This window comes from Cynocephalus volans, chromosome 10, assembly GCF_027409185.1.
Source record: "Cynocephalus volans isolate mCynVol1 chromosome 10, mCynVol1.pri, whole genome shotgun sequence".
NCBI lineage: Eukaryota > Metazoa > Chordata > Mammalia > Dermoptera > Cynocephalidae > Cynocephalus > Cynocephalus volans.
Genome location: NC_084469.1, coordinates 130,877,809 through 130,896,236, shown reverse-complemented (window position 1 = coordinate 130,896,236; position 18,428 = coordinate 130,877,809). Strand labels below are relative to the sequence as shown.

At 35.5% G+C, this 18,428-nt stretch overlaps 1 protein-coding gene across 2 annotated transcripts in view; it reads left to right on the top strand.

The window, feature by feature from the left end:
- SNTB2 (syntrophin beta 2) overlaps positions 1-18,428 on the top strand; it is a 94,458-nt gene that overhangs the window by 44,850 nt on the left and 31,180 nt on the right. For both annotated transcript variants that reach the window (XM_063112369.1, XM_063112370.1), the window contains exons 3-4: positions 8,691-8,901; positions 16,630-16,772. In XM_063112369.1, coding sequence (XP_062968439.1) covers positions 8,691-8,901; positions 16,630-16,772 — 354 coding nt within the window. The remainder of the gene's footprint in view (positions 1-8,690; positions 8,902-16,629; positions 16,773-18,428) is intronic.

Here is an 18,428-nt window from a genome sequence, read left to right as displayed (position 1 = left end):
AGAGATTCATTTTTGGAATTCCATATTTAAATCATTTCATACATATGTTACATGTACATGTATAGGAAAATTTTGCACAGGCACACAAGAAACCTGGATAATGAAATGGGATTAGAGGGTAGAAGAGTGAAATGGGACTAGAGAGTAGAAGGAAAGAGGGAGCATCTACTCTTAATTTCATACCTTTCTGTACTGTTATTATTACTTTTTTCACTATGAACACGTATTACTTTACAATTGAAAAAAAATCTTGTTAAAGGAAAATTTTTAAATGTCTTCTTAGATGGAAACTCCTTATACTGTGGATAATGTAAAGAGTCTGAGATCTGCATTATAGGTCTGGCTGCATCAACTAGCAATGTGACCCTGGCAAGTTTGCTTCTCTTGACCTCAGTTTCCTCTTTTGCAAAATAAAAAGTTGGATTGGATAATTTCTAATGTTCCTCCTAGTTCTATAACTATATGTTTAGACTTTTTCTTCACTGACTTCATGAAGTGGTACCGGTAGGCCTGGTATTAGGTTCAAGATTAGGAGACTTTTTATAATGTCCTTTCACTATTATAGTCTTCTCTGATCTGAATGCACAGCCAGGCCCCTAATCACGATGGGAGGGAGCACAAAAGGCAGCAAGAAGCTGAATGGCCTTCTTGGGCATTTAAGGCCATGAGACATTAAAGCTTCTCTGTGGTGTGGTAGAAAGAGCTGAGCTCTGCAATCAGACAGACCTTGGTTTGAATCCCAACTAGGTAACCTAATCAAAGTGAGGCTCTGAGCAAGTCCTTTCAGCTCCATAAACCCCCATGTCCTCATCAATAAAAAAGTGATGATGTTACTTAGCTCAGTGTGCCCAAGATAATGTATATGAGGCCTCTTGAACAGAACCAAGCACATAGTAGGTTCTCAAGGAATAATATCTTAAAAAATCTTAACTGACAACTATGTATACATATTTTGAAAATTATATTTGATTTATGAGTATTGTTTTTGTTTGTTTTTTAAAAAAAATTCAAGACATTGTAGAAATGACTTCGTGTTACCTATAGGTTTATTCCTGAAAGGTTATATATATGTTGAATTACGTAAGTGCAACACAGCTCAATGTTTAAAGAAACTTTTTTTTCATAAATAAGAATTTAATTTATAAAGCAAATAATCATTTTGCCTCTTAAATCCATATTAAAAAATTTTTCTTTCAAATGGATCCATTTATATGGTTTGTTAACCATTGACTTAAAAAAAAAGTTAGGTGGTAGGGTCCATAGAAAAGGAAAGAGAAAGAGAAACAATGTGTTAAAGAAGAACAAATTGCAACTAAATTTGCCAACTAGTTGTTAGGCGGAAGAAAGTAGAAAGGCTAAGTCCCTTCCTTGTAAATCATTTCTGTTCAAGGGTTCGGATCCCTGTACCGCCCAGCTGCAAAAAAAAAAAAAAAAAAAATTTCTGAGAATAGATACCTGTAGTGCTGCTGATATCGTTGGCTATTGGAGAAAAAAGCAAAGTATTATAAAATTTCTGTAGAAACCTGGGATTTTGGGAGTGGGGAAAGAAGGAAGGAAGAAGATGATATGACTTAGCTGTATTGCTAAAAGCTTTGCTATTTTATCATCCACTAAAATGTCTTTTAGAGCGCAGTAACTGTGGCCTTTTTAAAACTTGGGGGCTGCATTCCTTTTGGCATATTTATATGCTAAAGACATCTGGCCGCTGGTCAGGTTTGAAATAGGTCTTCAGAAACAAGTGGAGAGGGCAGTTTGGGGCTGCAAGAGTTGTGTCACTCCTTCCTTTTCAGTAAGATGGTCAGTCTACTTGACCATGGCATACTCTACAAGGAAAGGTTTTAGAAGATCCAGGCTAGTGCAGAGATTTTCAGTCTTAATGCTGCAAAGTAATTTGTTTCTAATTTTACTTGAAATACCAAAATTTGCAAATGATTTGCTTTTTGTAAAATATAGATGGAAGGAGATTCGAGGTTGTTCCTTTAATGATCTCACTTTTACTTGCCTTCAGTGTGCTTTTTAAAGAAAAAAGTGGTAGAATTACAAGTAGTTAGCAGAAATTATACATAAGTTTGGTTACACCCATGGAAATGTGAACATCTATGTGTCTTGTCATAAAAAAATGTACAAAACCATTGACTAATTGGACCTCAGTTATGAGAGTTAGAAGACAGAAATTAGGAAGGTGGGCTTTGAAACTTTGTCCAAGCTATTTGTTTTCCATAGGCATCGTTTTTTTGCCTGTATAAAATGAAGACTATAGGAGGATTAAATGAGAAAATGATTGTAAAATTGGCATACTAAGTTCACAAGATGTTATTATAGGTGCTATTAGTGCCTTTGTGATCTCAAATAAGTTTAATTTCTCTATTACCCTATTTCCTCTTTATTAAATGGACATAATAATGCTTGAGCAACTATATTCTTTAGAACTACTTCAAGAATAAATAAAATAATATATATAAAATCACCTGGAGCTAGCTCTTTGGTCCCTAAATTTATCTCAGTTCTGTCAAAGGAAATGTCAATTTGTTTATTGAGTTTCCTATTTGATGGTCACCTGAAATATTTCCAGTTTGGAGCTAGGATTAATAAAGTTACTGTGAAAATTTTTGTACATGTCTCATTTTCATTTCTCTTGGGTAAATTCACAGAAGTGGAATTGCTGGGTAAAAGGTGTACGTTTAGTTTTTAAAGAAACTGCCCCCAAAAAAAGAAAAGAAAAGAAAAGAAACTGCAACTGCCAGATATTCTTTAAAAGTGCCAATTTACATTCCCACCAACAATGCATGAGAGTTTCTATTGCTCCATATCCTCACCAACATTGGTGGTGTCAGTCGTTTTAATATTAAGTATTCTGGTGGGTGTGTAGTGGAATCTCTTTGTAGTTCATCCTTCATTTTTACATAAAAACTTCCCTTTCTTTTTCTTTTTCTTTTCTTTTCTTTCTTTTTTTTTTTTTTGGTGGCTCTCTGGTAAAGGGAGGCTTTACTTTCTAAACCCAAAACTTATTTGATATTAGAGGGAAACATCCTTTTTTTCTGTTTTACTACTTTGATTTGGTTCCACTATGTAGAGCTGAAAAAAAGTGCTAACTATTAAATGAGTAAGAGGGAGGAAGAAGTTTATTCCCTTCTCCCACCTTGAATTTTCAAGACCTCATTAGATGCTTCTGATAATTATAAGTATTTCATTCTGGAAAGTGAAAGCTAAACAATGAAGTCCAGGGAGAGAACATGAGCCCATTCCTTAGCAAATAACATTGTGGGCAGTGTGAAGTTTAGCAAGAACAATGTGTTCTTAAACTCTGCTTTTTGGAAATATAAATCTCTGTCCTTTGTTCTGGCTCACAATGTCTCAGTCATCTTCACACTGACTATTTTCCATGTAAAAGGAAGATTTTGGTTTTTATAACATATAAAATCAAACAAGTATTACTAAATTGAGCACATAGCTATATCAAATACTTTACTAAACAGAAGAAATAAAGTAGGCTAGGTTATAGAATCCTTTGTTTCTGTGTACCTAAACATTGGTTTGATTCATCTGATCAAAATGTAACTGCATTTGTCAGGAAATCCTCAATGGTTTGACTAGAGTCCAAAACTTCACTTTGTAGCTGTCTTCTCCTCTCTCCTGTGGGCCCAAACAATTACTGGCAGATTGCCTCCATATTTTTATTAGCAGAGTTTTTCATTTGAATTTTTTTTTGTAAAACAGCAGTAGATTTTAGGAATTGCTTTGTCTCCTTTATCAATTTTAGGGACTTCTTCAAAGGCAGATTCTTCTGGATCCTTGACTCATCATTCCTGTTTTGGAGTTTCTTTTGTTTCTTCTGATTTATTTTTCTATTTCACAACCCCTTTTCAAGAAACACTTCAAAATTTCTCTCTTCATAAAAAATTGGTGATGTCTCTGGGAAATAACTTGCTGCCTATTTTCATCTTTTTCCAGCCCAGTGGTCCCGGTATCCACTCCTGTTTAATTAGGCTTAATTTTATTTTATAACAGATTTATTTTCCATTCTTCCAGTCATTAATAACTAGGATCTCTGATATCAGGATTTTCAGAATTTGGACTGGATCAAAGGAAACATTTATGAGAGATTGTCTCAGGAATTGTATGAGATGTAAAGACTTTTTCAGAAGGTGAATGTTTTGTGCCTAGAGAATAAAGATGAACTGATTCCTATCTTTAGTTCTAAGTAGGTCAGTAGGAGGCGTGAAGGAAATTTCTAGTCATGGTTTTGCAACTGAACTTTTAGCATGTGTTTAAAGGATGTTATACCAGTTACAGTGCCAAAGCAACCAGGTGGAAATAAATAGTGTCTCTATAGTCTGAACTAAGGACATCACTGCCTCCCACACCCAGTGTGGTGGGATGAGGGTGGATCTGAATCTTTTGCTAGGATGAGTGTGGGAAGTCACTAGCCACTCGGTGTGGGGAATGCTGAAACAGACTTTCAGCCGTCCACTTTATTTTAGCTGCATTCTTTACTCCCTCTTCCAAAGGCAACTGGTGCCACCAATCCCCTAGGCTCTTAGGGATTCTGCAACAAGATTTGGCTGGGATTTGGCTCTCCCTGCTTTTCTTAAGTCTGATAAGTCATTCAACTCCTCTGTCTGCTGGCTAGCTTCTAAAATTTTGCTGTAGTTACTCCTCCCCTGTTCTCCCTGACTTTGTAGGGTTATGCTTTTTAAAAATCCACTTTAAGTTTGGTAATGACTTCTTACATACAATACCAAAAGTACTATCCATAGAGAGAAAATTGACAAGTTGAATTTTATTAAAATTAAAAACTTCTGCTCTGCAAAAAACAATGTTAAGAATATGAAAAGATAAGCCACAGACTGGGAAAAAAGTCTTTGCACACTACACATCAAATAAAGGACTGGTATCCAAAATATACAAAGAATTCTTAAAACTCAACAATAAGGGAACAACTCAGTTAAAAATGGGTTTATAGATAATTACTTGTCATTACGTAAATCACTCTAACATAAGTTTAGCCTCTTTAATGACTGAGCAGTTTCTCTGAATAATGCAATTATTAACTTATCATAAGGATTTTAACAAAGATGACTCTACCTTTTAGTGCAGTTTTATTGTTACAAAGTATAATGTACTGTTTAAATCTTCCTGTAATAAATGTATAGCTCATCTTTTTTCTAGGGAACATAGTCAATTTTTTAAGTCAGTTTTTTAGCCAACAAGTATTTAAGTATTATGCAGCAACAATTAATATAGTGAAAATAACATTAAGAAGAATAAGTATTGTAAAATAAAATAAAGGACTAAATAAAGGTCAATGCAAATATTAAGCTATTTGTCAGAGATCTGTCTTTGTTTTTCTAGCTTCATCTGGATTTTAGGATAGGTAACTCCTGCCTAGAACTCTGTGTCTTACTGATGAGTTCTTCATAGTCTCATCTTTCTTGAGTCCAGTTAAATCTACCCAGGCCATTTCTCTCTCTATTGTAATCCATCTCACATCCCAGCATAAAATTATTTTAAAATTAATTTATATTTTTATTTTTAATTGTGGTAAAATACACATAACATAAAATTTACCATCTTAACCATTTTTAAATTTATAGATCAGTAGTGTTAAGTACATTCACATTGTCGTGCAGCCAATTTTCAGGACTTGATTTCATCTTGCAAAGCTAAAACTCTGTACTCATTAAACAATTTTCTTATTTCTCCTTTCTCCAGCCCTCTGCACTCATATTCTGCTTTCTGTTTCTATGACTTTGACTACTCTAGAGACCTCATAGAAATGGACTCATACATTTATCCTTTTGTGAGTGGCTTATTTTATTTTATTTTTTTAAATGACACACACTGCTGGTGAGAGTTCAGCTACACACTCAAATACTGGCTGCTCAGAGTTTATTTTGTTGCAGCCTTTCAGGAAATAGTTTGATACATCCAGAGTTTTTTTTGTTTCTTTTTTGGTTTTTGGCGGCTGGCCGGTTTGGGGATCTGAACCCTTGTCCATGGTGTCACCAGCCACCACCGTCTAACCAACTGAATTAACCAGCCAGCCCTGGCTTATTTTACTTAGCATAATATCCTGGGACTGGCTGGTTAGCTCTGCTGGTTAGAGCGCGGTGTCACAACACTAAGGTCAAGGGTTTGGATCCCATACCAGCCAGCCACACACACACAAAAAAGCATAATATCCTTAAGGTTCATCCATGTTGTAGCATGTGGCAAGATTTCTTTTATTTTTAAGACTGAATAATGTTCTATTACATGTATATACCTCATTTTGTTTATGTATTATTTGTTATGGACATCTGGGTTGGCTTTTGTGAAGAATGCTGCTATAAACATGGGTATACAAATATCTCATAAAATTATTTTTTTAATTTATTATTTTGATCGTGTTGCTCCCCTGTTGAGAACCCTCAATGATTCCATGTTACTTACTAATTATTATGCATACTTAACTTGCTACTCAAAACCCTCTAAATTCTGGTTTCAAGCCACCTCTCACTATATTTTGCTATAGGATAGGAAATCAAATAAATGAACTCAACATAACTGTACCTCAAACAAAAGCAAAGAGCTTATGACTTGCTCTCTGAAGGCTGGTTAGAGCACAGTGTTATAACACCAAGGTCAAGGGTTCAGATCCCCTTACCAGCCAGTAGCCAAACAAACAACACGCACGTGTACACACACACACACACACACACACACACACACACACACACACACACACACACACACACACACACACACACACACACACACACACACACACACACACACACACTCTCTCTCTCTCTCTCTCTCTCTCTCTCTCTCTCTCTCTCTCTCTCAAAGATTCTCTGAGTAATGTGAGCTTTCAAGTATGGACTTTCTTAAGCATTTTGGCTGTTCACAGCTCTTATATGTTTTGGCTTTCTAGAACTTTTGTCTTATTTGGCTATTGCCCTAGAATTTTGAAGGCATATAAAAGATGGATAGACTGATGGCTAGGCCTGGAGATAGCTAGATGGATAACTCCAATGGGAGAGCAGGTGAGTGGGTAAGTAGTAGGTACCAGATAGATGTGGTTATAAATTGTCTCATAGTACAATATCAACTTAGTGTGTCCCAGAAGTCTAGATGTTTCCATTGCAGTCCTGCTTTGCCAGTACTACCTTGGGAGTGCCTTTTTAAGGCAAGAACTTCATAGTAGTCATTACAGTTCTTTATAGCACTTTTGAAACCTGTAAGTTTGTCTCATTGTTTATTTTCTTCCTTCTCCATTAGATTATAGGCTTAATGAGGGTAGAGACTGGTGTGTTTGGTTTTTTTCCCCCCATCACTGTATCTCCAACGTCAGTGTCTAGTACAATATTTGGCATATGTAAGTGCTCAATAAATGTTTATTTAAGAAAGGATAGACTGACCACAGTTCAAATGAGAAGGAATATTTACTATATAAAATACGGCAACTTAAAATATTTGGAACTACAAAAGGTTTAGAAATGTGGTAAAAGAGAGGGATTCAAGCTTCGAGGCAGAAATGCTAGTGTACATATAAATTGCTTATTTTTGACAGGTGGTGCAGAGTCTGATGATAGTGCTTCAAGACTGCAAAAACTGTCTTCAGAAAATAAATATTCCTCCTTTGTGATTGGCAGTTTGTCAATTTCTAGCCTGCCATGAGAAACACTCCTAACAGCTTTTTCTTTTTCCTTTTCCATTTTGAAAGATATATGTGTTCACTGTTGGAACACAGCAGTGTATATATGTTAGTCATTTTGACTTTTTAAATTCTTCTTGGCAAGAACTTTGACCAAAACACAAAACAGTACCCAATAAATAGCTTTATAAGGAATTTGTTTAATGTACATTAAAAAAATTTTTAGTTAATTCCTAAAGGTTACTTTTGAAATATAGATTGTTCTCAGTTGAGCTTTAATACAGAACAGTGATAGCACTGAAGATCTTAACTAGTTTTCTACCATGACTCAGTGAATGATTTAATCATATAATGTTACCCAGACACTAAAACATAGTTCCAAATTTCATAAAGGGTAATATTCTTGGGCCGGCCCCGTGGCTCACTCAGGAGAGTATGGTGCTGATAGCGCCGAGGCCGCAGGTTCAGATCCTACATAGGGATGGCCGGTGTGCTCACTGGCTGAGCGTGGTGCAGACGACACCGAGCCAAGGGCTGTGATCCCCTTACCAGTGGGAAAAATAATAATAATAATAATATTCTTCTGCTAATTTCCCTTTTCTTTACTTCACATAGTATGAATTTCAGTTCATTATTTGGCAGTATGTTTTCTTACCTGACAATACGTTATACCAGAATTTCAAAAGTATTTTTAAAAATACCAGTTTCTTCTTTACTATGTGACTATGAGGTTCAGCAAGCATGCTTTCTATTTTTTGACATGGAAATTAAAGTGAAGTGTTCTGCTATAGGTTATACAATAGGTTCCTTTATCTTAGAGCATTACATTATGAACACACAGAAACAGCAGATCCAGCAGTTAGTCTTTCTGATGATTATCTTTCCGTATGTGGTTTTTCTCTGGAATTGGACTCTAGGGAATTAAGAGAAAGTGTCTCTATTTGAGGAATGCAAAATTAAAATAGATTTGCAGTTATGTGTATTAAACCCTGGCATGTTTGATGACTTCTGACCTAGCTCACTTTTTTTTCTTTTTTCTTTTTCCACACAGATTGATAGAGCTGCATTCTCCTGATAGCAGGAACACGTTGATCCTGCGTTGCAAGGATACAGCCACAGCACACTCCTGGTTCGTAGCTATCCACACCAACATAATGGCTCTCCTCCCACAGGTGTTGGCTGAACTCAATGCCATGCTTGGTGCAACCAGTACAGCAGGAGGCAGCAAGGAAGTCAAACACATTGCCTGGCTGGCAGAACAGGTAGGCTGGGAGGTAGGGCAGGGTCTCACCTTGTCCCCATTCAGAGCCAGAATGGTTCCCCCATTTCATATATCTATAATATGTATCATGCTGTTAGGTTCTGGATATCTAGCTTGCAGTTCTTTTGTTCATCAGTCTTTTGCTTCTCGTCCTTTTTTTCCTTTCTGGCTTTCAGCTATTTGTTGCTGATTAACACCTCCACCAGAAGAATTAACTATCATCACACTATCAGGTTGTAATCTTCATCACAACCTGACTAAGAAAAAGAGGTTCTTATACTGTCTCTGTCTTTAATGACAGAAAGTAATTATCATGATTTTAGAACAGGGTCAGCAAACTTTTTCTGAAAAGGGCCAGGGAGCATCACAACTACTTACTCTGCTTTTTTTTTTTTTTTTAAAGATGACCGGTAAGGGGATCCTAACCCCGACTTGGCGTTGTCAGCACCATGCTCTCCCAAGTGAGCTAACGGGCCATCCCTATATAGGGATCCAAACCCGTGGCCCTGGTGTCATCAGCACCACACTCTCCCAAGTGAGCCATGGGCTGGCCCTCTTACTCTGCTTTTGTACCAAGAAAACAGTCATAGACAATATGAAAATGAATGGGTGTGACTGTGTTTCAGTAAAACTTTATTTACAAAAACAGGTGGTGGGCTGGATTTGTGCCAGAGATCATTAACAATTTTCGCAACCCTTGTTCTAATCTATTGGCAGAGTTTCCAGGGTCAGCAGGCTGTAGTTTGCTTCTCAGCTCTGGGAAAAGTATAAAATATACAAAATATTTTATAAGCCATTAGCCAAAGGTAACAACTGTCTTTTCTAACTAAAAATTGAAAAGAAGAGAAACAAGAGAGCCTATGTGGATGTTGAGTGATGGGAAAGGAAGAATTCAACAATCCAAGTTATTTTAGATCCCAGGTTTGACAAAAGGAGGGTGAAAGTTCTACGTGACATTAGTTACACCTATTTTCTTTTGGGTTCTTCACTCTCAGCTGGGCCAGAGGGACTTAAAAAAGAAGACTGAACTAGGGATTTCAAAGATGAGTGTTCAAGTGCTGGCTCTGTTTTTCTCTGGTTTTAGACATTTTTAAAACTCCCTTCATCTCTTTGAATCCTAGTTCCCTCATGTGTCTGCAAAGGGACAAGGAATGGACTAGCACTGGTTCTCAAATATGTTAGAATCAGCCTAGAGAGGTTTCTGTTCTTTTGTTTTTGTTTTGTTTTGTTTTGTTTTAAATAGTTTCCCAATTTGGCTACCCACCCTCCTCCCCAACAAAGTTTTTATTTTAATTTTATTTTTCCAGTCGAGGTTGATTTTGTTTATTTAGAGAGGATGTTGTCCCCAACAAAGTTGTAATTTGGTAGATCTGTGGCGGGGCCTGGCAATCTTGTTTGGTAGCTCCCCAGGTAATTATGCTGTGGAACCAATTTTGGATCCCAATAATCTTTTTTTTTAATCTCTGAAATTTTATGAGTGTTTCAAATAAAATTATAGTAAATTAGAACACAGAATTAGTAAAGTGATCATTTCTATGAAGCATAATTTGAATAACTAAGCAAAGAAACTAATGAAAATCATGGTATAAGTACATATGACTTTAGAAATTTTAATATTTTAGTTATGTTTATCATTATTTCTATATTATTTTTAAATGGTAGTTGGAAAACTGGATTGAATGACAATTGTTCTGTGCTTTCAGTAATGCCAGAAATCTTTGATTTTAAAAAGGTAACATATTCACATAGTTCAAAAGTCAAAGGATAAAAAATTAATAGGTGAAAAGTCTTGCTCTTCTTCCTGTCCCCCATCCACCAACTTCCCATCCCCTTTCCCCCAGAGAAGGAATCACTTTTATTTCTTCCTACTAAATCTTTTGGAGTTTCTTTATAAGAAAATATGAGCATTTGTTCATCTTTTCCTCTTTTATAAAAAATTCCAGCCACACACACACCCCCCCCAAAAGATAGCATATTATACATACTACTTTAAACCTTGCTTTTTGGGCCGGCCCGTGGCTCACTGATAACACCAAGTCCACGGGTTCGGATCCCGTATAGGGATGGCTGGTTAGCTCACTGGCTGAGTGTGGTGCTGACAACACCAAATCAAGGGTTAAGATCCCTTTACCGGTCATCTTAAAAAAAACAAAACAAACAAAAAAAAACCTTGCTTTTTTTTTTTTTTTTTTTCTTTCATTAAACAGTATATCTTGGAGAGCTTTTCATATCAATGCACAGAGAACTACCTCATTCTTTTTTACAACTGTATAGTATTCCATTATGTGGCTGTAATTAAATAAGCACTTGCCCCAGTTTTGTTGTTATATTTTGCCATTACAAACAATGCTGCAATGAATAGCCTTGCAGTTTGTCCTTTCAAGTGTGCTCTATCCAAACTCTTTGGTTCCTGAGTTCAGATAGATTAGACAAGAAGGGAACCCACACTATCAGAATATATTTGGTTCTTAAGTTTCTGATAGTGAGTAATAAAACTTCGATTAGTAGGGGATTTATCCAAAAGTTTACATCAGTTCTTAAGTCTGGATAGTAAGAGTTCAGACAGTAGGCGATATTTCTATATGTCTAGGATAAATCCCTAGAAGTGCTGGGTCAAAAGGTGTATTATTACTTACCTATCACTGCATAACAAATTACCCCCAAGACTTAGTGGCTTAAAATAACAAACATTCACTTCAGTTTCTAAGGATCGGAAATCTGATGGTGCTTAGCTGGATGATTCTAGCTCAGGATCTCTTATGAAGTTTCAGTTAAGTGATCAGCCAGGGTTGCAGTTATCTGGGGGTAGATGGTTTACTTCCAGGATGATTCATTTACCTTGCTGTTGGCAGTTTCTTTCTGGCTATTGGCAGAAGTCGTCAGTCCCTCTGATGTGGACCTTTTCACAGGGCTGCCTGAGTGTCCTTGCAACAGGATTACTGATTTTCCCCAAAGAGTGATCTGAGAGAGAGAACAAGATGGAAGCAACAGTGCCTTTTATGACCTAGTCTCAAAAGTAACACACTGTTACTTCTGCTTTCTTTTTTCCGTTAGAAATGAGTCACTAAGTCCAGCCTATATCCAAGAGGAGGGAATTCAGTCTCCACTTCTTGAAAGGAAGAGTAGCAGAGAATTTGTGGACATATCTTAAAATTACCACAAGGGGTATATGCATTTGTAATTTTGATAAATATTGCCAAATTGCCTTCCATGGGGGTTGTACTAATTTAGATTCCCACCAGCAATATTTGAGAGTTGCCAGACTTTTAAGTGGACTTAATTTGGTTTATGCTAGAAAGAAGGAAAATAAAGCTACCAATTCATTACAATCTGCTTTTGTGGACTATGTTTATGTGTGTGTTTCCACCATCCAACTGGGAGCTCATGGAAGATAGGAGCACATTTTTTCCAAATCTTTATTGCCTCCAGAAAACTTACTCTAGTACTTTGTGTGTAATAGATGCTGTTATTTTTTTCTTTGTCTACATACATACATACATACATATAAAAAGCAAGCAGACAGGTCACTAATTATAAAATATTGTCCAAGAACACAAGTTCAAGGTTGGGAAATAATATTAAGTGAAGAAGTTTCAACCACTTTAAAAATAGTACCACTGAACTAATTCAGAGTATACTGTTTCTAAAATACTCTTGACTTTTATTTTTTCAAGTAGTTGCTTGGTTTACTCAAATCAAATATCACTCTCAGCATAAGGTGTTCAAACAAGGCTATATACCATTTCTCAGAGGTGTTATAATGATTTTATGTATCTAATGAACTAGGTAAACGCCAAAGCCCTTTCTACCTATAAGATTGGTTAATTCTGTGAGTATGAAAATGATAAAGAAAATTTGGATCATGTAATCTGTTTAATATAGATAAACATTCCTTTTGGCAAGAGGTGAATTTCCTGAAAAACTTGCATGTAAATGAAACCGTTTCAGTTCCACTTAGAGAAGATAGCCATTCGGGCAGATAAATTAAGGAAGGATCGTTTGTTTAACTTTAAATGATCTCTCCTTAATTTATCTTTTTTATTACTTCATGTTGTCATACACTGAGTTTGATTAAAACAAGGAATACCTATACAACAGGTATTTGGTAACCAATAGAAAATCTGTTCTATACATAGGGACATCTAACTCTTTACTGATAACTGGTTTTTACGTGACTGATATTTTACCCTTTAATTGGTTATGTTCTCCCCCCCTTTACAGAGGTTTTTTTTAAATTAACAAATAATAATTGCATATATTTGTTGGGTAAAATGTACATTTCAATATTCGTATACATTGTGGAATGATCAAATTAGACTAATTAGCATATCCATCATCTCAAATATTTATCCTTTCTTTGTGGTTAGAATATTTAAAAATCCTGTCTTTTAGCTATTTAGAAATATACAGGATATTATTAACTGTAGGCATCCAGCTATGCAATAGATCACCAGAACTTATTCTTCGTATCTAACTGAAATTTTGTACCCTTTGAGCAACATCTCTCTGTTCCGCATCTCCCCTGCTTCCCACCCTGTCCCAGCCTCTGGTAACCACCCTTCTACTCTCTACTTCTATGAGTTCAATTTTTTTAAGATTCCACATATAAGTGAGATCATATGGTATTTGTCTCTCTGTGCCTGGCTTTTTCACTTAACATAATGTGCTCTACATTCATCCATGTTACTGCAAATGGCAGAATTTCCTGCTTTTTTTAAGGCGGAATAGTATTCCATTGTGTATTTATATACTACATTTTAAAAATCCATTTGTCTGTTGATGGACACTTTGGTTGTTTCCATATCTTGGCTATTGTAAATAATGCTACAGTAAACATGAGAGTGCAGACATCGTTCTGACATACTGATTTCAATTTCTTTGGATATATATACACCCAAAAGTGCGATTACTGAATTGTATGGTAATTCTATTTTTAGTTTTTTGAGGAACATCTATACCATTTTCTAGAATGGCTGTACTAATTTACATTCCCACCAACAGTGTATGAGGGTTTTTCTCCACATCTTCACCAACACTTGTTATTGTTCATCTTTTTGATAATAGCCAATCTACCAGATGTGAGGTGATATCTTATTGTGATTTTAATTTCCATTTCTCTGATGACAGAGATATTGAACATTTTTCTATGTATCTGTTGGCTATCTGTATGTCTTCTTTTGAGAAATGTCTATTTAGGTCCTTTGCCCATTTTTAAATAGATTTTTTATTTTCTTGTTATTGAGTAGTTTCTTGCATAGTTTGGATATTAGCCCCTTATCTGATGTATGATTTGCAAATACTTTCTCCCAGTTTGTGGATTGTCTCTTTACTCTGTTAATTATTTCCTTTGTTGTGCAGAAGCTTTCTAGTTTGATGTAATCCCATTTGTCTATTTTTGCTTCCATTGCTTGTGCTTTTTGGAGTCTGCTTATATTTCTAAAAGTGAATTTCCTTTGAATCTACCAAATGGAGGACATGTTTTACATGTAAAATCAGCTTTTTAAAGCATTAGTGTATTGATAAAAAAGCCAAGACAGCCAAAGGAAAAGCTTTGTTTCAATAGTTCCTACTTTGTCCCTGGTAACTCCCAAATTGCATCAAGACTTAAATTAGGAACATATACACTAAATCAAGATTAGTGGAATAGTTTATTTAGTTTTTACTCTCTGTTTTCTATTGTGATAGAAAAGGATAGCAGTACATCACCTGTCAAAAAAGATTTATAGAATTAAGGGATTTAGGGACTGGATAATAACTATTAGTAGTTTTTCATCTTTAGTGCTATCCAATTCTATTTATTAGAAAATAAAATTTGGAGAATGCTATTGTTTGACCAGGCGTATGTACATGTGGGTGTAGAAACACAAGCAAACTAAAACCCTAACATTAGTATCCCTTTTTTCTCCAGCCAAAAATTCAGTAGTGGAGCCCCAAGACTGCTGTGCTGATAACCACAACCCAAAACAAATACTATACATAGCAGAGAGCATTTTGACTCCAGTAAAAGCAAACAGTATACTTAAAAGTTAAGGCAAATAGGCAAATAAAATTACTAAAATTGTAGTTTCATTTTTCTCCAATGGTAAGTAGAAAAGGAAAAAGATGTTCTCTAAAAACTAAGGACTTAGCTAAAGAATAAACACTTAAAAATTTTTTAAAAAAATTAAACAAAAAGTTCTCTGTCTTAAAATTAGACATTGCTTCTATTGGCATTAGCTTTTTTTTTTTTTTTTTTTTTTTTTTTTTGGTGGCTGGCGGTACAGGGATCTGAACTTGGTATTATAACATCATGCTCTAACCGACTGAGCCAACCAGCCAGCCCTACCATTAGTATTTTTTCTTTAGGGCCCAAAATATCTTATTTGGGAAGAAATACATTTATTTTAGGTTTTCCAAATAGCATATACTCTGGCCTAGCCTTCAAAATGCCCCTCTTGTAACTTAAGATAAAAATCTATTTTTAAAAATGAGACTATTATTTTAACCCTTTGAAAGATAGATTTTATATTATTTCCCCTATTGAAATATTGTCCTTAACAATCTTGCAGAGAAAGACTGAGCAGTGAACGTAAACTAAAAATTCCTTCAGGGAATCTATGATCCAAAAATGTAAGTATCTAAGGGAACCTCTTTAGAGCTGATACTCTCCTTCCAGATATTGCACAATTACCCATATGGAGTTTTAGAAAACTAGGGTTCACTGATAAGAAAAGTATAATTATTTCTACAATACTCTGCTTGAATTCTCAGTTAGGTCATGTTTTTTGTTGCTTTCAGCACATGGAAGAACATGAGTCCTTTCATGGGCTAGAATTCATTTCCCACAGCTAGAATTAGTTTGGGGCGATGGCTAGGAGAAAAGGTGTTATAACACAGAGCTGAACCATTCAGTCCACTTTCAGGTTACAGGTGTGTGTGTGTGTGTGTGTGTGTGTGTGTGTGTGTGTGTGTGTGTGTGTGGTGTGTGTGTGTCAAACCCTGGGTGTGTGTGGGGGGGTGTCAAACCCTGGACCCCAGTGTTATCAGTACCATGCTCTAACCAACTGAGCTAACCAGCCTATAAAAGTATTCTTATGGTGTTCTGCCAAGTCCAAAATACCTTCAGAAGTCATTAAGGAAAAGAAAATGAGAAGTGGTTATGAAGACAACTATTTAGGACATACGTGATTTATCAACTTGAATCCTGGTGATAAGGATCAGTGTTAAAATAAGTGTTGTTAAGCAGTCCCTGCTCAAAAGTCTGAGGAGGGCAAAAGTTCTGATGATGACAGGGCTTCTCTTGAACACAGTCTTTTGCTTTTTGGCCTTGGATCCTTGACAATACAGATAAAGTGGTTGTTTTCCTGCATTTTAAAATCTTTACAGAGATAACTGCTTTATGCAAGTAAGTACAATGGTACATTTAAAACTGAAGAAATAAACTTCCTAAAATATAATGGGGAACTCTTTGGCAATAGTTTATTTCAGCATTTTCTAAAATATGACATAGTGGATCATGATCAGCATTAAAAAAAAAAAAAAAAAAAAAAATGTACACACCACCTGACACCTCCCAATGGAGAATCTCTACCAGTGGGAAGGAACTTGATGGGATGTTTCCTGTATCTCAAGTGTATTAGGATGGGAAAACAAAATGGATGCCCACTGTGTTAGGCCATCACTGAAAGAACTTTTGCAATGACATATAATTATAGTTAGCTCTGACTTCTGGATTTTACCATTGTAACAGGCAAAACTAGATGGTGGAAGACAACAATGGAGACCTGTTCTGATGGCTGTGACTGAGAAAGATTTGCTTCTTTATGACTGTATGCCGTGGACAAGAGATGCCTGGGCATCACCATGTCATAGCTACCCTCTTGTTGCCACAAGGTAAGACTAAAGACAAAAAAGTAAAATATTTATCCCACTCTAAATCTACTAAAGAATTTCAAAGTGAATTCTATTATTTTAGGTGCCTAAAATAGCACTTAAGTAGCTGATATAGTTGACGTAGACAAAAACTTTTCTTTCACAACCTTATTGATCATTTTGCAGCTCCTAGCTCAAAATAAAGTATTTATGTTACTAGTATTTTTGTGTGCACTTTTTGAGTGGTGAAGCAACTTCCTAAATGCTCCGTTAAAGACTTGCTTCGTCATGAAGATAATAGTTTTGTGTTTTTTTTTTCTTTACTTTATTGATGGTGACTAGAAAACCACTGAAATTGTGATAGCCTTTGACTGAGTGATGAAATCATTTAAACCAGAATGTGGTACTGTGAATAAACCACACAACTCTGCCAAAATATTCTTTAACCTCTCTTTCTAATGTAAGAACACATAATTTTGATTCCATCAAATAAACATTGATTTGACCTGAAGCTAAAGTATATTTCTAGCATGCCAGATTTGGGAGGTTAGAAGGGAAAAGAATGGAGAAATTTAGATTTGGGGGCCAGAATGTCTTAATGGATAAACTAGAAAACATATTTATATTCAATTTTATTTGTACTTCACAAAGAATCAGGTGTTGATGTAACTCAAAAGTACACATTGAAAAGGAGCCCCACAGAAAAAGTATTTGGTAGTCCAAAGAGCTAAATGATGAAACCATCTAGAATGTTCTATAGAGAACAGTGTGGGGGTTTCCTGTTTTGAGCAGAAAAAGATTCACGTAAGGAAGACTATTCTTTGCATTACAGGAAGACTTTCACTTTATACAGGATTTCCTTCAACTTCCCAAGTTCCTTACATGTATCATTTGTTTTATAAAATATATAATTTTTACATTCTTTTATAAAAATATAATTTTTTTACATAGTTTTCCAGGATTACCTCTTTAATTTAGAGATGGAGCTCCTAGATCACAGAATAAAGATAATGGATTTGTTAGGCTTTAGAAGAAAGGTATGCCCTTGTTAATGCCTTTATAACAGAAAAGTCTTACAGAAAGACTGAGTTTAACTGTTAGTTTCTCTGTTTTGTTTGTTTGTTTGTTTGTTTTTATCCCCACTAAATTATAACCTCCCTGAAGTCAGGACTTATGAGTTAATCTTCTCAGCACTTCCCACAATGCTCTGCATATAGTAGGCCCTCAGTAAATCTTAGTTGAGTTAAATTCTGTTACTTAAATTGTAATTTCTCTGTCAGGGTTACATTGGGAACATTACAGGAATCCTTCAAAAACATGTGGATATGTCTCAGTAGTTATAATTAGGGCAATCAAATTTTATTTTCCAAAGATTTAGAGGTTAAGAATATGACTATGGAGAGCTCTTAAATTTTAATTTAGTGGAAGAAGCTTACACTCTAGTTATGATTATAGAATACAAGAATGCTTGGACATTTCTTTAACTGTGTGCCACTGGAGGGATGGGGCAGAAACTTACCACATCCCATAGGTGAGCCTTTGTTCAATACTAGAAATTTCAATTTCACAAACAAATAATTTCTGGTCATAGACTAGACTAGACATAGACCACCAAAGCATTTTGGTGCTAAAGAAGGAAGTAGGGTGGTTGTGTGTGTTCTGTCAGTGTGGTATTAA